The sequence below is a fragment of the Phodopus roborovskii genome, unplaced genomic scaffold (assembly GCF_943737965.1).
Source record: "Phodopus roborovskii unplaced genomic scaffold, PHOROB, whole genome shotgun sequence".
Taxonomy (NCBI): domain Eukaryota; kingdom Metazoa; phylum Chordata; class Mammalia; order Rodentia; family Cricetidae; genus Phodopus; species Phodopus roborovskii.
Genome location: NW_026126447.1, coordinates 20,066,411 through 20,091,635, shown reverse-complemented (window position 1 = coordinate 20,091,635; position 25,225 = coordinate 20,066,411). Strand labels below are relative to the sequence as shown.

The 25,225-nt window shown below is 39.7% G+C and overlaps 1 protein-coding gene across 1 annotated transcript in view; it reads right to left on the bottom strand.

The window, feature by feature from the left end:
• The window catches only part of Adamtsl1 (ADAMTS like 1), a 363,826-nt gene that overhangs the window by 138,123 nt on the left and 200,478 nt on the right, over window positions 1-25,225 (bottom strand). The window contains exon 14 of the mRNA XM_051188147.1: window positions 10,141-10,442. Within this exon, the coding sequence (XP_051044104.1) occupies window positions 10,141-10,442 (302 nt within the window). The remainder of the gene's footprint in view (window positions 1-10,140; window positions 10,443-25,225) is intronic.

Here is a 25,225-nt window from a genome sequence, read left to right as displayed (position 1 = left end):
ATGATAACAGAAGGTACCATGAAAGCTTCAGAGGAAGGGAAGGAACCAACAATTGTCCTTAGTTATGATGTTCATGAACTAAAGCAATGACCAGCATAGCACAATAAGTCTAAGAGTGCAATAATGGTACACCTACTGTGGTAGCAACCAAGAGCTTTAACTGAACTTAAGACCTGATAAATGAGTGAGATCATGTCTGGTACTGGAAAACCAAGTCAACTAAACAGAGCTAGTGAAATAATGGATCTTCATAGAGAACCCATTATTGCCACTTTACCAAACCACATAATCCCTAACTATAGTCTAAATATTTATTCTTATATCCACAGGTAGGAATAGGCCTCACCCCTCATCAAAGAAATGACTCCTTGGGATAGGCAGAGATCACCACAGAAAAACACGAACAATCAAAATGCAGACAAGTGACTATGTGGTGTCGAGCACCAGTTGATACATTTATAACGCATCTCCTGTACCTAAGGCTCAGGAGTCATAGCAGAAGAGGGGATAAAAAGATTACAAAAGCCAGAGGAACAGGAAGTTTGCTGTGGATGTTGTCTCCTAAAATTATCAGAGAAGCTATATCCATGAAGTCTTATCAACACGCCTAAACTCTACCTCAATAAGAATGGCAACAATAGACATTCTAATATGAAAGTAAGAAATCTTATGGGTCCTCAACCCTAGACAAAGAACTACAGGTAACTAAAGAATGCTGAGAGCAAGAGAAATAGTCTTCCCCAGGGAAAAGCCCCCAATGCACTAATACCAAGTGGAATTTAGCCCTGAAATCATAAACATACAAATTACTTTATATGGATTGAGCAGACTATATTTATGTATTTAGAAACACACACACACAGACACTGACACACACACACACACACACCCCACATGTATGTGTGTTAAAGAAATAGAGGGTATTAATATGAAACAATCCAAGGGAGAATGCATAAAAAATGAGGGTATGAATATGAAACAATCCAAGGGAGAATGCATAAAAAATGAGGATATTTAGAAACACACACACACAGACACTGACACACACACACACACACCCCACATGTATGTGTGTTAAAGAAATAGAGGGTATGAATATGAAACAATCCAAGGGAGAATGCATAAAAAATGAGGGATAATTGGAAGGGTAAATGATATAATTATATTTTAATGTCAAAATACTTTAAAAATGCTACCAGACTATATAGCCACTGGTGCTAAAACATGATACTTTAGTGTAAAAGGAGCAGAACAGAGGAATAGGGTAACCACCAACCAATTAACAAATAAAAAAGAGAACGTTAGGGATCCAAGACCAAAGATGTCTTATTTATGAAAGGGAGTTTGCTGTGTTTGGATGTGAGTTATGACATCACATTTTAGTATCTAGCATTCTGTAGGCTTCTCTGTTCCTGGCTTGCTTTGTTTCCATTCTGTTTAATTTCTTCATTGATACAGGACAACTTTGATAGCTGAACCAGCACACAAGATGCACAGTGACTATAGCCATAGAAAACAATATCCCAGGAAATACCTGTACACCCTAGATGGTGGTAGTGTAGTGTTTTGAGCATTACCTGGAAAAGGTTACATGGTACATAATTGTGATGCAACACAGAAACACTTAAATGAGTCCATTGAGCAGACATTCTATTCTGTTGCCCTGAGTCATAACAACTAACATCTATAGTGTCCATTATGGTCAGTACTTAGCATACATCACTATTATTTCTATAATTCTGTGTGGCAAACAGAATTTCAACCCCAGTTTTATAGAAGTGGAAAGGGATGCTTAGGAGCATGAAAAGACTTGCCTGAGGTCATGTCATTGCTGAATGGTGGAACTGAGTGTGTCTGAGGTTCTAAGAACTCACTGACAGCACTAACATTTAAAAATACCAAGAGGCTGTCATATCTGCTTCCCTGGAGATCTTCAGAAATAACCCAGACATTTGTCTGGAATAATTTCAGCAGTGCTTGGTTTAAGGGAAGTGGCCAGACAAGACATTCTTGGTAATTTGCTTTCAGCTATATGTGGTTATATATGCAAAGACACCCATCTAAAGATAGAATCTATGGTTATGCTTAGAACTTCATATGCAGTTATAGTTTATATATGAATACCCACCCCCCTCTTATGAATTGCCAAATTATACCTAACAGAGTACAAATACCTACTGCTTGTTAGTTCTCTTCTAATATAACCTTGGTTCTCCCACTCTCTCAAACAAGAGACTGTTTCCAGTGTTAGATTGACTTAGGTCATCAAGCAATGGCATCATTTTAAAAAGTGACACTGTAAAACCAGAATCCAAATTAACTTCCTTCCTTCCCTTAATAGATTGTGGTACTTGCCATGTGGCTGGCATGGCAGTTTCAGCATTTTATTTCTCTCTCCCTAAACTTTTATAGCTTCCAATTTTTCCTTAATTTGGGTTGGCCATTTCAGGTTAGAACATCTAAGATTTATGGATATTCAGATATTCGTTCTATCATCCTCTGTCATGCCAACTGTGGGCAGATCTCCAAATCTGAAAACTCACAGTAGAATGACATAACACAACAGATCCCAAGATATTGTTGCTACCATATGTGATTTCCCATGGGGATAGTATAGAATTCTTAAATCCATGATGACAAGCCACTACATTCAGCTTCCTGTTATGGTTTTAATCTGAGATATTCCCTGAAGGCTTAGGAACCGGGAGTTCGGTGGCCAGCTGAAAGGAAAAGGGTTGAATCCTGAGGCTGCTACCACTGCTGTTGAAATACTTTAAAAAATGCCACCACAACATAAAGCCACTGATGCCAAGATGTGATAATTTAATGCACATTATCTGTAACCTTGCTGGATGCAATAGCTCACACTCATAGTCCCAGAACCCAGGAAGGTGAGGCAGGAAGACTGTTGCTAGTGTGAGGCCAGACAGCTACAGAGTAGGATTACCATGAGTTCTGGGCCAGCATGAGCATCAGACTGACACCCTGTCTCAAAGAGTAACAAACAAAAATCCAAACAATACAACTTTCTGGCCTCAGCAATGAGTACAAAGGTCAGGTTTAGGAAGGAAAGTGGGTCACTGGGAGTGTGCCCTGGTAAGATGTATCAGTCAAATGATCTCTCTCCTCATTGTAGAGGATGAGGATGATCTGAATAATTCTTCTCTTCCATGTGGTCTGGCAGCCATGATGTCCTACCTAACCACAGTCATGTGGCAGCAAAGGATGCTAATTATGGACTTGAATCCCTTAAACTGTGAGCCAAAGTAAACTTTTTTTTCCATGAAAATGATTCTGTCAGGTATATGTCACAGTGATTAAATTAACAACTACACTATTGTCCTATACAGAATCTAGAGCTGTGCTATGCTAGAATTGGTTTTCTAGACCACACTTGCAACACTTTTCACAAGAAGCAAAACACCTAGTAATAAATCTAACTCAACAGGCGAACAACTCCTCTGCAGCAAAGACCTTAAGACCCTGGAAAAAGAAACTGAAAAAGCAACTGGAAGAGGCAAAGACCTCACACACTCAGGGATAAACAGAGTATGTTGTAAAAATGGCTGTATTAAGGTAGTTCACAGAGTCAATGAAATTCCCAAGAAAATTCCTGTGACATTCTCCACAGAAGCAGAAAAGCCAATCCGAGGAGTCAATACAAGCACCGAAAGCCTCAATGGCTAACATAGTCCTTAGTAGAAAGAGTGACACTGAAGGTGTCCCGATACTTAATCTCAAATTACAGACCAACAAAATTAACTTTACACTTGCACAAAACCAGACCAGCATTCCATAGAATGGAATGGAGAATCCAGAAATAAGCTCCTAAGGTATATTTATACAAAGGTATAAAAACCACACATTGGAGAAAAGACAGCGTCTCAAGATGTGTCTGAAAAAACTAGACTTCTATGTGTAGAAGAATGAAACCAGACTGCACTCTACTTCTGCATGAAAATAATTTAAAATGGATTCAAGACCTTAATGGAGGACTAGAAAGTTTACAGGTAAAATACTCGAAGATCAAGGTGTAGGCAAGAGCTTCTGAACAGCTTTTCAATAGCACATGGAATAATCCCCAGATCTGCTAAGTGGGATTACATGAAACCAAGATGCTTCTGCACAGCAAGGGAAACAATCTTCAGAGTGAACAAACAGCCTATAGAATGAGAAAATACAATCCTTGAAAACTATGTGCAAGATATCAATTAACAGTAAAGATACACAAAGAATTAAAAAAAATAAGCACAAGAAATACTAAAATCTAGTCAACAAATGGACCAGTGAACTGAATGGACAGTTTTCAATAGAAGAAATATATGGCTGGAAAGATAGCTTAGTGCTTGCTACGAAGGTCTGATAACTCAAGTTAAAATCCCTGGGACCATGCAAGAGATGGGAAGTGGAGACAGGAAAATTGATGGAAGCTTACAAGGCAGCTAGTCGGGATTGTATGCAGAAAAGAAGATGGAATGCAAGAGCCCACTCCCGAAGTTATCTTTCCTCTACATGCATGGCACAGCATTTCTATGCATGAACTCATATACACAGCACTCTAACACATGTACACACACACACACACACACACACACACACACACACACACACACACACAGAGAGAGAGAGAGAGAGAGAGAGAGAGAGAGAGAGAGAGAGAGATTCACACACACCATTCACACCAAAGGAAGAAGAGAGGAAAAAGAAATACATATGGCCAATAAATATCTGAAAAGTGTTAAATATCCTCAGCCACTGGAAATGCAGTTTAGAACTGTTTTAAGATTCTGTCTTACTCCAGTCAGGATGTGTCACATCAAGAAAACAAATGGCAACAAATGTTGATGGGGGTGTGAAGAAAGAGGAACCTTTGTCCACTGCTGATGGGAATGACAATTTGTACATTCACTAGGGAAGACAGTATGGAGGTTCCTCAAAACATTGAAAATAAAAACATCATCTAGCTGTGCTACTGTTGGGTATAAAATCAGAGTACTTAGGCATACCATGGAGATACTTGCAGATCCATGTTTATAGATGCCTTGTTCATAGTAGCCAGGAATTTGAGGCAGATTAGATGTTACTCAATGGACAGCTAAAGAAAATGTGTTGCATATGCACAATGGAATTTTAGGCAGCCATAAAGAAAAAAATGAAATCATTCCATTTGGGGGAAAATGGATGCAACTGGAAATCATTATGTTAAATGAAATAAGAGACTCTGAAAGACAAATATATCATGGATTTTCTCGTATATGTGGAGTCTACACACACACACACACACACACACACACACAGGCGCACACACACGCGCGCGCACACGCACATGCGTACTTATAGTTTACAAAGCTTGGAAGATTACAGGAGGGGAGGAATAACTCTAGATAGGGGTGGGAAGTAGAGTAACAAAGCACAAAGGGGGGCTAGCTGGAGGAAGAAAGGGAGCCAACAGGAAGAATGGAAGAAGGGGAGGGGAATGATTGACAGCAGAGTGGAATGACATGCATGAGGGTGCCATGATGCTAACCTGATAATAAATAAGCCATTTTCTACTAACTTGTCTACTTGATAGCATTTTAGATATTCTAGAAAACCTATTTGGGCTTTATTCAGGCTGTGGAAAGATTATGAAGCTGGATTGCTCTCCAGGAACTCTGAGGCAGTAAGTGATCAGAGAGCTTGTCATTTGCCTTACTTGAAACTGCCTGTTTCAAGTATGAGGGCTGGAACTTGTTTCTACTCAGAGAACTCTCTGTTTATAGAACTTAAGCCCTCCCAAGATGGCAAGGAGTAAGGTAAAAAAGGCAAGGTTTCTGCAGAACATCACTAATCTCCTCCCTTGGATTTCTAAATCCCAAATATATACTTGTGCAAAGCATTAATCATAGCAGATCAAAAGCACCTATGGGGTAGCCACAGGCTGAGATCAAGAAGCACTCCAGAGTTACTAAGTTTTAATCTAAGGTATTATAAAACAATGTGCCAGGCTCTGCAACACTGTGTATTAAGTCTCTTTTGGCATGGGTCAGTTGCTTGGGCATTCTCATGTGGGAGAACCCAAGACAGAAGTTCAGTCATACTTCAACAGTACATGGGGCTAATCCTGTGATCAACATAGTTCATTTTTCTAGGATGAATACATAGATGACTAATGGGCAGGGCAGTCTAATCACAGAGGGAAAATGAGACTGAAGTGTGTGTGTGTGTGGGGGGGGAGTGGGATGCCTGGAAGAAAGGACCATGGAATGAGGTGCTGCTCTGAAGTAGGAAATGTGGAAAGAATGGGAAGGACTCTTTGTACTCCCTATATTCCTGGCAAAAAATGTAGAACTGTCGTTTCCTAAGTTCATGCTCTTTGGAGAAGAAATAACAGAATTCTGAATATATATATATATATATATATATATATATATATATATATAATGCATGTTTGTGTATGTGTGAGAGTATAGTGTATATATGTGTGTGACATGCACACTTGTGTTTGCTACTACATATGCAGAGGCTAGATGAGGTGGGTGTTCTGCTCCATTATTCTCCACTTCATTTCTCTGAGACAGGGTCTCTCACTGAGCCTGTAAGTAAGTTATCAATCAGAAAATTCCAGCAATCCTGTATCCTCACTCCACAGTTCTGAGATTACATGCATGCAGTTAGCTAGTCCCACCTAGTGGTACTGGGATCTGAACTCAGGTCCTTCTGTTTGTGTAGCAAGCACTATGCAAACTCACTGAGCTATCTGTCTAGTCCCCTGAAACCAATATGATAAAAGCAATGGAGAACCTGTGTGTAAGCATAGTATACTCTGATTTTGGGCTCTATTCTTCTGACAAAAGGAGAAGAAAGGAGTGGGAAGGGAAAATAGCAGTTGGTCCAAGACTTCACCTTCTTCTGACATCAGTTTCATGTTTTTCCTAAGCTAGACTCTAAAGTTGGTTTGACTTCTAGGAAGTCAATTACCACAGTGCTACTTAGACAAATTGCTCTCCTGGACCACATCTATCAATGCAAACATAGGAAATTACAGCATGAGGAGTAGGAGATGGTAGGACATCATTCATAGGTCTGAGGACTTTCATCTTTAAGGAATTGGGATTTCCTATATTTACATCTCCCAGAATAGTATGACTGTTGTACGATATTGAGGACAGTGCAGTGAACCTCAGCCACCAACTGCAGATAGAAAATACTAACTACTTCCTTCTGGTTACTACTTTTGCTAGGTGAAAGATTACCTTTTTTTCTAATAAATTATCTATTCTATAATCTTTAGATTATACAATAAAATTAGCACAACTGGCTCTATAATTCTAATTGATTTAAAGTCTATTTATTAATCTTGCTTATTTTAGGTTGGTTTCAGCAAGAATGATTAAAATATACGTATAATCTTGTGGGTTTTATGTTGGTGAAAGATCAAAGCCAATAATACAATAAAATGTCACTGCCAAATAGTAACTTGAAAATAAATGTGTCCCATATATTGAAGTGATTTGTTAGTGCATATGGGCATCATATGGACCATATAACACAAGCATATTTGTATCACTTTGGAATTTTCAACTCTAACATTTTAGGTGTAAATATATTACCTTGGCACATTGTGCTCAGTTGTTGACACTTGAAGACCTAAGAAATTTTAGTAACTTGGCACTCTCTTGGGTCTAAATGAAGAACAATTTATGCCATATAAAATCTTTCAGTGCCTATAGATAGAGATCAATTGGATATCAAACATCCAAATCTTATTTCTCAGTTTCTGCTGAAAATTCTTAAAATTAATATATTCCACATATGCCCTAAATAGCATTTTTAAACTCTTAGTTGGTCAGTAGAAGAGTTAGATTCTTAAAGATAAAGGTATATGGTTATTTATATATCCCATTACTGCGTCTCTCTTTCCACCTTCTCATAAAATTCCAGGCTTGACTTGTAACTGAGAACCATAACAGAGAAAGCATGGTGTGTTTCAAAGCACATTTGTTTTTGAGTACATATAATGAACATTCAATTTAGGTGATCATGGAAAACTGGGATAAAAACACAACCATTGGAATTCTGAGTCCTTCATTATATTTAACAGGAACCACTGGGTATGGTAGTACTTGCTTGTGATACCAGCATTCAGGAGGCTGGGGTTGAAGATTTCACAAATTCAAGGCCAGCCTGGGTTACATAGTGATACCCTGTCTCAAAAACAAAACAAAAACAAAGAAGTAATGGCAGCCACCAGCTACATCCAGCCTTTCCCTTGACTTCTCCAGTCCTATAGGGGTTCAGAGATCAGCAAAGTTTATTTAACACGTCTCTCATTAGCCATGAAAGAAAGGACATCCTCAAGGCGCAAGAACCACACCAAGTGAATACAGTGCCTTAGCTGAGTTCCAGGAAGCTGTCCCCTAGAGTCATTTGGAAGAATTTCTATTTTAAAATACCAGGGCTCTCCATTAAAACACTGCAACAATTCCAGGGCTTGAAATTGGAAGACGTGCAAACAAACAAGAACCTTGAGGTCAGAACTCTTAAATGTTTAAAAAGAACTGCTAGAGAAAAGTACATTCTTTGCTAGTGGTATTCATTCCCTCCCTTTCAACTCCATGTGAATGGACAATGTGGGCACATTTATTCTTACATTCTCAACCAGAACAAAAGATGCCTTTAAAAGACTTTCCCAAATGTCATGGTTTAGAAAACAGTTTGGGAAACTATTTGATAAACACCCCCCCCCCCCGTTGAGTTAAATCTTCACTGGGCACATGGAGCCTCAACACATTCTAAGGCTTTGGTGGGGACCCAGTCTGCAATCTGTCACCTGTCAAACATCTCTCCTTGGGAATGACTAGTGTGGGCAATAGTTGCAATATCAATCTAATGTTTTTGTCCATAATGGCAAGGCATATCATAATGTCTTTCCTAGCACACTCCTTTTGGTAGCTTTCTAAACGAAGAACCACTGACAGGAGCTGGCCTGTGTGTGAAGTGCTTTCTGGGTAGGCATGAGCATGGAAGTTCATATCACTAGCACTTGCTACAACACTGAACGTGGGAGCCTGCGCTTGAATCCTAGAACTGGCGGTGCAGAGACAAGCAGATCCCAGGGACTTGCTGTCTAGCCAGTGTAGCAGAAATATCACATTCCTGCTTCTGAGAAAGACTGTCTGATGAAGTAATTCAGGAAGACCCCTGACATCATGTCGTGGTTCCTCTATACATGCGCATACAGATTAGTGCCACCACACACACTTCCTTGGTAACCCCCTCAAGAATCACTGACGGGATTAATTAGCTTGGTTTTAATCTTCCTTCAACATATACTCCAAGTTATGCGCCACTCTATAAATACGTGCAGTTATTGGTCATCACTAATGCATTAATGCAAACATTACTGAAGTTATTATTTCTAAATCATCATGGAATGTACCCAAGAGGACCAGGTGAAAATATATGTAAACATTTGACATTAAATAATACTCATAATGAGAAAGTGTCAGGGATTCTGTGTGAGCCTAGAGGAGGTACGGTATAATGGAAGGACTGAGTGAGGACAGAATCCAGAAGCCTTGGCTTGGGCCCAGTGCTATCATTACTAGCTGTGAGAGATGGAATGAGTCCCACTGCTTGCCTGCATCCTGGTTTCCCTCTTACAGAACAGAGCAGGGTCTGCCTTTGGTCACTGCTCTCTTGTTACTCTAGCTCCTGTTATGCAGGGTGTTCATTGTCTTTATCCACATTCCTTCACTTGGAAAACGAGCTGAATAAATTTCAGGGACTCTCCTGTGACCTTGAGAACAGTAGAATGTGCTGCAGTGGGGTTTCCTTTCACTCCCCCCCCCCCCCAAAGCACTGAGGAAAGGCATAGACATAAGACTGAATGTTGAGAGAAACAAAACAAAAAACCTTGGAATGACAGCTGCAAGCCAAGGCCTCAGTTGTGCTCGCCGCTCACAGCTGAGTGCGAGAGCCAGCCGCTCAGGGCGAAAGAAATCCATCAGAGTTTCATTCAGGATGTTTTACATTTAGAATGGCTGCCTCTCCTTTCTTCACTTAACATTTTTGGAATAGGACAGCCATCTGACACAGTTGCATGCAGGGACAGAAGAAGCCGGGAAGATGGTAGCCTCTGCTCTGGGCTCTCCTTACCTCCTCCACATGTCTCAGAGCACTTGGTGAAGCCCTCATATTCCCAGTCATACAGCTCATCCAGGTCCTGCAAGTCACCCAAGAGTCTGTCTGCATTATCTGGGTTAAACTCCGGAATTTCCCCGTTGCATGGTCCGGCGTAACAGGCACGCTGCGATGCTGGCTTGGGCCCTTCACATTCATCCACCGGCAGGTCAGCCACCGACTGAGAGAAAGACAGGAGCACCTGGCATCTTACTACTCGCACCTGAGTTCCCACACCACAGGTGACAGTGCAGGCCGACCAAGCTTCTGGAATGAACCTGCAGTTGGTAAGCAAACAAGAGCACAGGGTGAGAAGCCCCAGGCTGGAGGCCATGGGTGCTGTGAGAGGCTGCATCGCACCTGCCTCTGCTCCCAGAGCTGTACCCGGATGTGCTTGGGATCCTCCACCCAATTCTGGGCTGGCAGCTTCACTTTAGTTCATGAGCTCACTGGAGTGTGTTTCGAGAGTGTCATGTGAACTCCCAGCTGCAAGACATTCCAACCACAGACCACCACCTGCTTGTTCACTGCCCTGTACCCCTAGTGGTTGGGTCTCCTCCTCGTTCTAAATCCTAGCATTTGTGCCTCTTGCACGATGCTGGCTCTTCTTACTCGAGATCAATACTGATACTAAAAAACGATAACTAAGTAAGCCCTTGGAGACATTAAGGACGAGTCTTCTCTTAGTTTGGAACTCCTGTCTGTAACTTTCCTTGCTCATGTTCAGTGTGCTTCCCAGGATTTATTTTTATGCACAAAGAGGAATTTTTTTTAAGTTTCCAAGAATGGCGCTGCCTTGTTCCTCACACATTCCTTGAATCAGTCTTAACTCCATGTCTTTTTATATCACGTAGAAGGCCACGCTCAAATTGAAAGCCACAGGCATGTTACGGTAAACAAGAGGCTCTGCAGCCACACATGTTTGTTCCCACATCCTCCACCCCCCACCCAACCTTGGAAAGAAGCTACACCAGAAGGACTTGGTTTTTCTCTCTTTTTCTTTCTTGACTTTCTCTAGAGTGTATGAAAATGTCCAAATTCCCCAAAAGCTTTTGCTCTTCATTAATCAGCCCCGGCTGTAACTGCAGTGGCCTTGAGAGGTCCTGGGGGGGGGGGGGAGCCCAGAGGGAGCCATTAACATTTTCTTAAAACGTTAGTATAATAATTTGGAGAAAGAATTTTAAGATAATTACTCCCCACCCCCACCCTCGCAATCCTTCTGCTTTCTCACAGGGAGACATGCTGACAAGGCAGCCTACTAGGCTTCTTAATCGTGAGTTTGGCAGAAAAGGAACTGATAAGACAGTCAGGGCAATAAAACAGTTCGTAGCTAGTTCAGGGAAACTGAAATTCTAATGGCAAACCAACCCACTGTTGACACAACAGAGATCCTTCTTGAGTCCAGGGTTGGCCTTCTGTGAGACAGACATGGTCTGTCTGCCCAGGAGGAGTGTCCTTGCCCAAAGCACACACACTGTTTGGTAAATCCTTCCAAAAGAGCCTCATTCTAGTTATCTTGGAAGAGCCATCTACCTGGAGAGTATAAAGGTCACTAGACCATCCATCAGAATGATAAATGGAATAGCTAATCAAGATGATTCTCAAGAAATTTCACCCCAATATTATATTTGGCTTCCTCTGGCATGGAGACATAGGGGCAAATAATATTCCCAAAAAGATTTGAATGGATTTTTCCTATTCAGTAAGGATTAGCCTCATGCTACCTATATAGACCTCTTCTGTGACTATGACAGCAAGCCCTTTCTGTAAGAACAAGGTCAGATTTCACATGTTGTGAAGTCTCTGTTGCAGCCATTCAAGTCTGCCCTTGTTGGAAGAAATGATCAAGTAGACCAGTGGGGCTATGTTCCAACAAAACTTTAGTTGCAGAAACTGGTTGAGGGTAGAGTAGGGGATGGGATGAGGAAGGGTATGGCTCTGGCCTGGGCTAGTGTATTCCAACCTCTGTTATAAGAACAGAATGTCTGCTAGAGAGGTCAAACATTCAGAGATTCATAGACAGTTCTCAAACTTATTTCAGGTCTAGGTATTCCCCCCTTCTCTGTCTGTGTGTGTGTGTGTGTATGTATGTATGTATGTATGTATGTATGTATGTATAACACACACATATATGTATAATGGTGTACACTATAGATATGTATAACCAGCTTTGTTTGTGTTTTATTTTCTAAAGTGACTCCTAGAATACACAAAATGTATCCTCTGCTCTTTTTGTCTGTAAGATGACTTTAGTTTAGTCTCTGCAGAATCTGAATAATAATTATCTTCAAAGATACAGAAGCCTAGTGAACCTACAGTGGCAAAAGTTGATTTTCAAAAGTAGGGTTTCTAAATGAAAAATAATATATAAATATGCTTGCAAAATATATGTGAGATCTTTTGACTATATGAGTGGCAGAGTTAATAGTAATCAAGTAGTACCCCATAAAAATGGACTTTGGGAGCCCATGCCCCATAGAGGGATTCTTTCTGTTTAGACACATGGAGGAGGGCCTAGGCCCTGCCACAAATGATGTGACAGACTTTGGTGTTTTCCCCCATGGAAGGGGAGCAGAAAGGGGATGGGATGCAGGGGTTGTGGGGGACCTGGGAGGATAAGAGGGAGAGGGAACTGGGATTGATATAAAGGTTGTTTCTAATTTAAATAAAAACATATAAAACCAAAAATAAAATAAGGCAAACAAACATCTGCTTTACCCCAAATGAGAGTCCCATCAAATGCAAAATAGCTTCACAGATGTAGCTCCCAACCTGCTGTCCTTGGGACCTCACTAGGTTCAGAACAATTAAAAACAATTCGATTTTGCGATGATGCTCTCTCTTGGCAGCCATTTTAATTTCACTTCTGCATGGTCGGTATGATATAACACATTTCCCTCTTGTTGAAGTCAGGAGATTATATTTCAAGGGAAACTATCTGATTGTAAAAATGGCTATAAGAGTGAATGCATTTATTCTGAAGCTTTTCTCCACATCCCTACATCTTAGAGCTGTGCATTTATTATCTTGAGTTTTCCGGCCACAAGTGGGAGGAATCAAGGCCACAGAGAGGGCAGCAAGTGAGGAGGCTTAAGTGTGATGTTTTGAAATCTCATCCTGAATATCCCTTGCTGAACGGGAATCTTTACAGTGGATCACTGTATTAATAGCTCCACGTTCTTAGCGAGGTTTAACATGGGTATTTCAAAAGTTCTGTGTTAATGCAGTACTGCTGGATGAGTGATGAAGAGTGGTTGTTCCAGAGAAGTCTTTAAAAACAGGTGTGAACTTTAGAAGTGGTATCATGATCTCCATATTTAGTTTCCAAGATTACACACACACATGCACGCATGTGCACACACACCACTTGGTAAATAAGTGAGATGGGCTTTGGTCTGGCCTTTCATTGCAAGCTTAATTGTTCATTTCACCAACAAAGAGCTTCTGGTTTAGACTTCTTACCAGAGTCCCTTTTATGACACAGAAAGCTGTGACAATCACAGTCACTTGTAAGATCCCTAAGTATTTTAGTTTATTATCAACTATTATGAAGTTAGGAGTACACTCAGAAGTAGTAAAAACAACCATTTTATCAATTAGCTTCTAAACAAAAACAATATACTCTTGATTGATTAGCCATGTATACATTTAACTTCCCCTTGTCCTCCATTCCTTTGTATTCTCCCCCTCTCCCCTTCTTCCTCCCTTCCTCCCTCCACCTCTCCCCTTCCCCACCTTTCTCATGTATATACAATCCAGTTTCAAAAATCATTGTTATTAGGGCTAGCAAGATGGCCTGGCCCAGTCTGAGGACATGAGTTTGATTCTCAGAACCCACATATGCATGTGCGTGCACGTGCACGCACACACACACACACACACACACACACACACACACACACACACTTGTGCACACCAGTATGCATACACAGTAATAAAAATTAAAAACACATCAGGATTAGTCAATTGAAGAATAACTTTATAGGCATGCCACTTTTAAGCAGATGTATTTTTATGTATGTTTGCCTGAGTATATGTTTGTGCCTGGCACTTGTAAAGGCATTATATCCCTGGAACTGGAGTTGCACACCGTGTGGGTACTGGAAACTGGATCAGGCTCCTCTGCAAGATCATCTCTCCAGCCTTGCAGGGATGCTATTTTTATGGTGTTGTTAGTCTTATGTTCCAGTTTCAAAATTCATATTGGAAATTTCATGGAATCACATTACAAACGTCTGCTTTTGGTAGTCTTCAGTTTTAGTTCATTGTTTAGCTCCGAGTCTATAGGGTTGTGGCTTCCTCATCTTTTTGGTACACATTTATGTGTGGAATTTGTGGTATGGCAGCATATGGAGAAGAGAGGCAGGAATAAAGTAGAGCACTTGGGGGAAGTAATGAAATGCTTTAAATGCACCACAGAGAGAAAGAAACATCCCCTTAGGTACATCTTTCCTGATTATCTTAGTCTTTCATTGGCTTTGAGTTATTGTATCATTCTACCAGTTGCAGAAAACTGGTAATGCAAATTATTTTCCTTAAAAACAGTCAGATCAATTGTCTAGTGGAGTCTGGTGCTTTACTGTCCAATGTACATACTAGTTTCACATCTATTTGCAAATTCCCTTTATTCATATTTACTTAAATATGCATGGTTCTAAATTCCTTTGAAATAGATGCAACACATTACTGGCTCCATCATTAACTGAGTTCCAAAGTAATGGGCTACAGAAGCTTCATTCAAGGACTCATTTTCTGTGGTTTCATTAGCCCATGATCAACCATGCTCTACTGGTTGCTTTTTAAAAAACTATTATAGTTGTTTAATTTTGTTATTGTTATTGTCAGTCTCACTGTGCATAATTTATAAATTAAATTTTACCATGGGTATACACTAATAACAAAATATTTTTACTTCTAAGTTCCAAAAGCATCTTCGATTTAAATGGATTTCTCTGTGTGTGATGGTGTGTGCATGGTGTACAAATGTGTGCATATGGCATGTGGTATGTGTGGTGTGTGTATGTGAATGTGGTATGTGTATGGCATATGTATTTATGTATGCGATGTATATGTGTGTGATGCATATGTGTGTGGTATGTGGTGTGTGTGTATACATGTGATATGGTTTATGTGTATGTTTATGGTATATGTGTATGGCATGTGTGGTATATGGTATATGTGTGAGTGTATATGTGAGTGTATGTATGCAATGTATATGTATGTCTATGTGTGTGTTTGTGTTTGTGTATAGTGTACCATGTGTGTATATTTGGTGTGTGTATGTGTGTATAGTGTGTGTGTGTGTGTGTGCATGTGTAGTATATGCATATGACTGAGTAGGTATGTCCAAGTGGAGGTAAGAGCAAGGTATTGGCTGTCTTCCTCTTCTGTTCTCCACCTTATTGCCTTGAGATGAGATTTCTCATTGAACTGGAAGCTTGTCATTTTGGGTGGGAGGAAGTGTGGGAGGAGGGGTGAGAGGGAGAACGGTGGTTGGAATGTAAAATGAAATAAAAAAATGAAAAAAAAGAAACCAGCTCTTCAACAACATAAGTTGGGCCTGGTGGAGAGCGAGACAGAGAGAGGCAGAGAAAGAGAGAGAGAGACTGTTGCTGAGTGGATAGGAAGGTTGGGGTAGATCTGGGAGAAGTTGGAGGAGTAAATATGGTCAAATACATAGTGTGGAATTCTCAAGTAATTAATAAAATTTAATTAAAAGGGAAAGTGGCCTTTGAAGGTAAGAATAATATTGAATAAATAAATATTGGTTTGTGGGAAAAAAGAAAAATTCACTAGTTAATCTTGACTCTTCAATTCTTAATTCCAACTGACAGGCTAGTTATAACCATTATCCCTTGAAAAACTATTTTACTCTCATTAACATTTTTTTCCATTTTCACTGTCTGCCAACCATTAAATAATATTAGCTAACAGTTACACTGATGGCCATATGTATTTCATATACATGACTCACTAAACCACTGGGAGATGGGGACTGCTGGATATGCTGTGAAATGGGTAAAAGGGATTACCAGTGTCTCTTCAACGAAGCACTGCCATTACTCAGCAACTAGTCTAGGGGTGGTCTAACTCTATGAGAGACTGAGACTTGAAATGTCTTTATCTAGTCATTTGTAACTGCACGGAGATAGAAATCTTGTAAAGGGCTGGTGATGACACAGATATTTCTTGTCTATAGTTATGCAAAGTTTTCCTGTTGGTGTAAGTGATTTTGTCTTCTGGAAAATATAAACATTTTTAGGCCCAACTCTCTATCTGAATTTGTTTCAGCATCTTAATGAGCTCCCTGAATAATTCATGAAAATGTGTTTGGTATACTCACTTTGTGTTTGCATATGATTCATAGTATTTTTGAAAATTGTATTTTCACAGTGCTATCTTCATTACAATTTCTAGATTGAAGCACAGGGTCACAGTCTTTCAAGAAATTGAGCTGTCAAAAAAGACATAATGTGGGCTTGTCATGTGTTAGAGACAGTGATGTGTACACCCTGCTGTAACCCATGGTGACTCAGAACACACTCAAGACTGGCTTCAAACTTGTTGCAATCCTCCTGCCACAGCATCCCAAGTGTTGGAATTATGGCATGACAGACGGTGCGCACAGCCCAGTGATTTATTTTTCTGACGGTAGTTACCTAATTTTTATAATTATGGGGTTCAGGTCATATTGATGGGTTGTTGGATAGCCAAGTAGCCTGAGGCATGTTTAAACTCTGTGCCAACCACCCTTCCCCCAAATCTCACTAGAAATGCTGTTTTATAGAAGAAAGGATTTTGAGACAGATGCTGACCTCGTAATTTAGACACAACTCTCTAGCCAAACATTGCCTTATCTTACTGCCATCTACCCACTCAGTAGAGAAGGCCTCAAAGCATTCTGGATCTCATCTGAGGTTACAGGGACTCATGGAGAGCCCTTATGTTTTGTTAAAATTTACTTTTAAAAAAAAAACTCAGCACATACTAAGCATTTGTGGGGGTAAGTGATATTCTATTAACTGCATATAGTAGATAGGAGCAGAGCCAAATTACTGTACTCAGAGATAACAGAGGAAGATGTGACATCGCTTTAGACCACATTTCTGTGGTCTTCTGCTGTGCGTGAACAAACAATGACTTGCGGGCTTGCTTTCCCTGGAAGATCCTCTGACGATTTAAAAGGCATACCGGAAAGGGACTAAAGATGCCATGCGGCTGACAGCTATCAGTGCATCTGTGATCCTCAGCTTAACACCACAATGAAAATTTAAATCCACACCACTCAGCCCTGACTTTGATAAAAATCTAAAGCATTGTAAACTCAGAACACTTTGTGTGAACCGTTTCTTCTTGCAATGGAGTGAAATGAATTTATCTTGAATTTCTGTAACGCTTTCTTTCCTTTATAATTCAACGAGTTTGGCAGAGCTTTCCAATGAACAGTTCAGTTCATTAAAAATGACCTTAATGGACTTAACATATATTGGTGGTGACAGGGCCCATGCTTTATTTTGGCTCACAAGGACCCTATTAATTTATCTTTGTCACTCTCTAGGGCTCAGCTGAGCATGAATTCAGAGTTAACTTTCTGAAGGCAGCTCCAGGGTGAGCAACATTGGTGATGGTGGGAGGGATGATGAATACAGGACTTCTTGGATTTCAGTGAAGGTCTTTCCTGACCACATAAAAATGGCTGTGTCTGTGCCTTTGACTTTATTATTGATTTTGCTGTCTCTGTGCATGCTGGGAGCAATCAGTGGGGATCATGTGCATTAACTCTGAGCAGGAGCAGGCTGTTTTTCCACGGAAGCAGTTTCTGAACCTTCCTTACTCATTTGTACAATTTCCCATACTTTTTTTTTGTTAAATTAAAACAAACAAAATCCATCCTTTGTATGGTAGGATAAACTCTGGACTAGTTAAAAGTTCAGTACACACGAGTCTTCAAGGAACTTCTGAAGTGTTGAAGAGAGAGACAGTAATAAGTGTGATAGGGAAACTACAAGCCGGCTTTCAGGAAAAAGCTTGTGTTTCTTGAATGGTCTTAGAACAAGATGTGATTGTTTATAATGAGTGGTTACTGATAGATTTTAACTCTCTTGAAGATTCTCTAGGAGAAACAATGGTTCCGGAAGGGTTGGTTACAGCAACAGGTAATAAATTCAACATGGCCTGCACTAGTTATTTTACATATGTTAATCCTCACAATCCCTATTCTGTATAGAGACCACACTGCTCAGTTTACAGATGAGGAAATGGAGGCTTATGGGTTCCATGATCTGCGCAGGCCCATTGTTGCTAATAGAGCCCCAAATCGGGGCCTACACTTTACCACTGTGCACTGCTGCTCTATGTGGAGAGGTGAAGTGAGGTAGTCCTTCTGTAGCACTGACCACGCCCATTGAGGGTGGAGCGATGGGCGGAGGTGACCTGAGGAAGGAGGTCGGAGGGGGCCAGGAAGGCGCTCTCTCTTGCTGGCGAGACTTGGACAGGAGAGGATCGGGTTGAATTTCCTGGTGTTCATCTGTCTAGGTTGTAAGTTATTTCTCCCTGAATAATCATCTATTCGGCCTATTTGTTTATCCTGATCCTTATTTACCGCAATAGAGAGGCAGTTAGATGGCTTTTAAACCTTGATCCTAGAAGGGCTAAATCCATGTTAGGACATATAAATGCATAGCCACACTCCTCACCAACTCATAGATGGCAGCTGGATGTATTTGAGAAAAAAATAAAAATAAAAAGCTACTTTAGGAAACCATGGGCTTTTTAGTCTGGTTTCACTATACAGCTTTGCCTCACAGAAGGACAGTGATAGAAATGTGTGATCATATGCCATGAAAGACCCAGTCCCAGTGCCATTTTCAAATAAATACTATCACAACTGACAATTATTGGTTTACATATTCCTCTAACCCCCATCTATCTATCTATCTATCTATCTATCTATAATCTTTTTTTTATCATTTGTGTACTATGACATATTAGCTTAGCTATTCTTATATCTTAGCCCAGAGGTAGGCATAATTCTAATGTAGATAGTAGGACTGGGATTCTAATGTCAACCATACCACACATACTAAAACATCAAATAGCAGTTTTTTGATTTATCTATTTTATTATTTTATGTGTGTGAGAGTTTTGCTCACATGTGTTTATGTGTACCCCATGTGTGCCTGTCTGGTGGCCACAGAGGTCAGAAAAGACATCAGATAATGACTGGAGTTACAGATATTTGAGAGCTGCCACATGGGTCCTTGGAATTAAATCTGTGTTCTCTGGAAGAGCAACAAGTGCTTTGAATCACTGAGCCCCCAGTGACATTTCTTAATTCATGTGGTGCTCCTCTATTCAATTTGTGGGTACATGGCCAGTATTCAAACTTGAATCCTATTGCTTCAGTGGCAAGAATACCCAGAGACTTCTTTCTTGGAAGACATTTAGTATTATTTCTTATTGGGTATGGGTGTTTTGTCTACATGTATATCTGCACACCACATGTGTGCCTGGTACCTGCTGAAGCCAACAAAGGGCATGGGACTCTTTGGAACTGGAGTTACAGACACTTGTGAGCTTCCATGTAAGAGCTGGGAATTAAGCTCAGGTCCTCTGGAAGAGCAGCCAGAGCTCTTAACCACTGAACCATTTGTCCAGCTCCAACCCTGAGGTTTCTTGAGAGCAAAACACCATTAGGTAACTTCCTCGGTATCTGCATCTACCACAGTCACTGTACTGAGCAGGTACTTCATGGGTCAGCTTTTGCTCCTGCCATTGGAGTCATGAACAGTGAGCAGGTGCTGTGTTCTTCTAAAGTTATCTATTGTGAAATGCAAAATTGTGCATCAATGTTTGCTTCTGCAGGACATATACAGGGTGGGAACAATTTTGGTAGATAGAGATGAGGCCAGGAAGGGAGGAGCTGGAAATGAGAGGGTAAGACCTGAGAAGATAATGACCGTGCTGGGTTCAGGGCATTAGCTCACTGCACACCTACCCTGATTGTGATGCTCAACCTGCTACTGTCCCAGCATCCTTTTTGTTGAATTGTATTCCACAATATACTGCTTACTGTCTTGCTCTTACAGGAAATGACTCTTGTTTTATAAATGTCTGTTTCTATGTATAGAGAAGATATTGCTTGGCATGGGAGATGGCTCAGTCACTAAAGGCTTGCATAAAAAAAGACAAAACAAAACAAAACAAAAAAAACAAAACAAAAAACAAAACAAACAAACAAAAAAAACTTCCTTGTTACTTTCTAGGGCCCGAGACTCATGAGGAGAACAAAACTCAGGTACTTTGTATTGAGATATAAAAATCATTGCTGTCTAAACCCCTCACTAATGTTTGATTCACTATATGTTCTTTGGGGAAATATAAGAATTCATGTCACACAGCTGAGTTTTATAACCATACTAAAAAAAAAACCCATGTACATTCTTAAGTACTAAGTTAAGAAATTCACATTATTTAATAACTTAATAGGGTATAAATATTAATTAAATATATTGAAACATAGTCCTAAATGTATTGACATACTGTTTCCCACAAGATAAACAAAGCATGTAAGTACTGTATGATCATGGGGACTCTCATTGGTCTTTCTGTGTAAACCCAAATCCTTGTGGGTTCCATTCACACAGATGGAGTTCACAGACAAGAATCTCCTTTTGTTTCTTACTGAATAAGTCCCATGGCTAACCTGATGCCATCTGACATCCAGATATCACTGCTGCTTTCTGACTGCTTTTTATCTTCCTCTGGTTCATGTCAAGTATTTGTAATAGTACATTGAAGGTCTGATTATTAAAATTTAACTTCCAAATGGCTTATTAACCAAAAAGTGTTGACTGAAAATCTCTTAAGATAACTCAAGAGTTTTATAATGCAAAACTGCCCGATCCTACCTTTGAGAGTCAGTATCATGTGGCTTTCCACCTAGTGAATGCCAGCTATTTGATGAGGGGAGAGTTGGTTAATATTAATGTTAATGTATTCACTACAGAGAACTTGCAAGGATGCTGTGCATCCTTACTCACTTTGAACCATCAAGGAAAAGCTGCCAGCAACTGACATACACATAAGAAGAACTGAGCTTCCTTGCATATGCTGTTAGTCCTTGCTTTCTCTATCTGAGAGGTTTTGCTTTAGGAACCCAATTCTACAAAGTCAAAGCGAGAGTGCTGGGGCATCTTGGCTTTACATATTTTGTTGTAAATACATCTCCTTCGAAAGCTTCCCTCCAGGATATTAGGGGGTCTGTTCCCACTTCAAAGAGTTAAGGAGATGTACATTTTCCTTTCTGTTCCATGTCAGATCTGGCTTATTTTATTTTTTTTAAGGCAAGATAGATGAATAACAACGCTTCATAAAAAGTCTTGGAGATCACCATTATGTGAGATTATTTTTTTCTTTCAAGAAACTGAGCTGTCAAAGAGGTCATAATGTGTACTTGTCAAGTGGTAGAGGTGGTGATGTGTACGTCTCAGCTAAGACTGAAGGGAAGGTAGGGAAATCTATTAGTAATCAGTTGCAGTTTCTACCCAATCAAAACATCCAATTGAACAACCACACTGCAGTTTAGAACTGCCACCAAATAAAGCACTTCCGATGATTTAAAGGAGATCCCTGTATTTCATCAGAAACAATCAGATGGACTCAATTTGGTGTGTAAGTGTTAAACCTGACAAAACAACACTGTTCAAAGGCAGCAGAGGAGAGTTCTACCAGCACTTCCTCCTTTACCCTTCCTAGTGTTAAGAAGCACTACCACCCCCAGAAAAACCCAACTCCACAGAATCCTAATTGCAGACTGATCTTCAACCATGTGTGTCACAAGGATTTCTTTATTTTTGCTGACAGCTTTATACATTTATCTAATGAACTGCCATCATTTCAGCCGCCATTCTGTTTTCATATTTTCCCTTCCCTTTCCTAAAGAAATCCTTTTTCCCAGCATGTCTTTCTCATTCCTACCCATCATGTCGTGTGTGTGTGTGTGTGTGTGTGTGTGTGTGTGTGTGAGATTCACTGAATTTAATTAGAGTTTTACTTTATTTTTTTGACAGTGTGGGTGGAAGTTAATTTACTCAAGCAAGGACCACTGATCAGGGATTGCATCACTGAAGAAAATGACATCTCCTCCTAACAACTGTTGATGGCTAATAGTTCCTTTACGGGTAGTAGGGGCTCTCACTTTCATGATGGAATGTTGATTGGCCTAATCTTGTTTCAGTCTCCTACAGCTATTCACAATGAGCTCACAAGTGCCATGGCTATGTCATGTCCAAATACTTCTTTTTGCTACGTATTTCACCATCCTCTGGCTCCTACAATCCTTTTACTGTCTCTTCCCCTGTGTTACCTGAGTCTTGGAGGAGAGATAAAGCAGCCCCATTTAGAATAAAGGTTTCTTTTGATTCATCAGCTGACAGCCTTAGAGATGAGTTTACTCTACTATATTTATTTTTATGACTGTCTATGATAGGTTTCATTCATGGAAGCCCCGACTCTGCTTACCTTTCAGTTTGATTTTTGGGTCATATTTGTATTGTCTTGCTCAATGGGAAAAAGAAAAGTTTCTTGCTTAAAGATTCTTATTGGAGCTGGGGAGATGGCTCAGCAATTAAGAAGGTGTGCTGTTCTTCCAGAAGATCCAAGTTTGGCTCCTAGAATCCACATCAAATGGCTTATGCCAGGGTACCTTACATGACATGGCTTACATCTGATGGCCTCTGTGGACAAGTGGTCTCATATCCCTCCTGTACTTAATATTGAAAAAATAAATTTGGGGACTAGGGAGAAGTCTCAGGAGGCAAGAGCATTTCCACTCTATCAGAAGACCACCCTGGTTTGGTTCATAGCAACCATATGGTGGCTCATAACTGTAGGCAACTCCAGGTCCAGGGAGTCTAACTCCTTCCTGGCCTCCAAGGGCAATGGACACATGACAGCCATATAGACAAAATACTCATGTACATAAAATAAGATTCTTGCTGTTTGTTGACAAGTTAAAACTATGTCTGGGGGAAAAAGCCAGCATAGAATTATGGGTTTCCATAATTCACAATTCTATCTGTATATACATAGATGACTTACTTGCCACAGTCCACTTGCCTAAGGTACATCTTCTGTTATTGAAGAACAAAACATTTGCATTTTGTTCCTTGATGAGTCAGGGGTGCATACTAGGCAGGGCCTCTATCATTGAACTGCAAACTCCAACTCTCAGATGAAACAATATGATGAATCTATATCATGCAAAATGATCCAATCTGTATTGGATTTCAGTGCTTCTGAGAGGTCTGTCTGGATTCACATAATCCACACAATGTTTAGATTAGTAGAACCACAAAGTGAGAACATCCGTGTGTTCTTCAATATTTTACTTATTGCTTGGCAATTCAGTGTTTGTTCGTTTAGCATAGTTTTCTTCAAAACATATCTTAGAGAGATTACCTCCCAACATACTTCTGGCTAGTGTTAAGTAATTTTTTTCTTTCATTTTGGGGTTATTAGGAATATCTAACACTTGACAAGGACATTTTCTTATGCTAACATCTTAAATACAATGACTTTCCTGTATCTACTTAACGAAGCAGGCTGTTGATAATAGTTTCACCTTCCATATGGGAAAATCAGTAATATTTGCTGCTTTCCTATGTAACTCACCCAAGCCTGCCACGGCTTGTGCAAGAGATAACAACTCTCGACCTTTGCTCCCTCCAGCCTCAGTGCAGCAGTTCAGAATTCATAGCCACAGCTTCTACACATTACTGTTTAATTTAACCAATGTGAGTCTCTTTGGTGGAGAAAGAATGGCTTGCTGACAGTATATCATTTTTTCATTGTGCTTTGGAGAGTAATTATGTTGTTATACACATTTGGAAGCATGTTTATGTGGTTTTTCTTTTTTCAAGAAGGAATTAAGACCATGCAAAATTATGTTTTTAAAATTCAAAATCAATTAAAAATGTGACTCTTAAGACCTTTTTGAGGACTCGGCACATTAAACATGTAAGATGCATTAAAATGTGGAAAACATATAGCTTTCATTACCTAATTCTACAGCTGTCATTTGTTTCATTTTGGTATTAATGTAATTGTTGTGCGGAGCATAACTGTATATATTTCCTTCACATTAAATTGGCACTCCAATTATAATCTACTTCAATTCAGATTAATCACACCAAGATGGCAATTCCATTACATGAAGAGTGAAATTTAATGACTTAATTTTATATGGCTATAATTTCAATGACTGAAAGTGTGTTTAGCTGCTTTAGGGGTTGTTATGAAAATTAAGCATAATGCATCTTAATTGGAACATTATTGTAAAATACACATCATAAAATATGCGTGAACATGGCCTATGAGATGCTTCTTCATAAGCATTTAATTCCACTGACAGGTTTCATTGGAGTGGTATCGACAAATAAGAAATAAGTATAAATATAGATGCAATATGCTTTTATTTAGTTTTAACTTTGTTCTATTATTTAATATTAGTCAGAATGCAATACTTCAGACAGATATGCCTTAGACCAGATGGCAGATTCTGTTGTATATAGAGAGCAGATTGTTTATATACTACAATACACAGTTGGTTTGAAACATGTTTAGCCATAGAAGATACATGAGAAGTAATCCAAGCCAGTGATGTGATTCTGTCTCAGCTAAAACCTTAGTAGGTGCATAGTCAAGGACCCTGACATCCTCCTGAGCACTAATCTGTCAGGCTGGAGGAAGGAAAATGCCTTCATCTATTTGAGTAAAGATTTTTTTGACCTTCCACTAACATTTTTTCTCTAAAATTCTGCCACCATTAGTTGTTTCTTTCTGAAATATTTTTTACCTTAGTAGCTTTATGATAAATAAATAATTTTTGCTTAATTTAATTATTCTACATAAAATGTGGTATCTAATGCATGTATCGTTTTTATTTTTAATTTTTACTTCTGGAAAATCAAGTGGTTGGTACAAATGATTTACAAGTGACCATTCATTACTGAAATTTCTTGAAACTCATGAACACAATTTTACATCCTAAAAAATTATA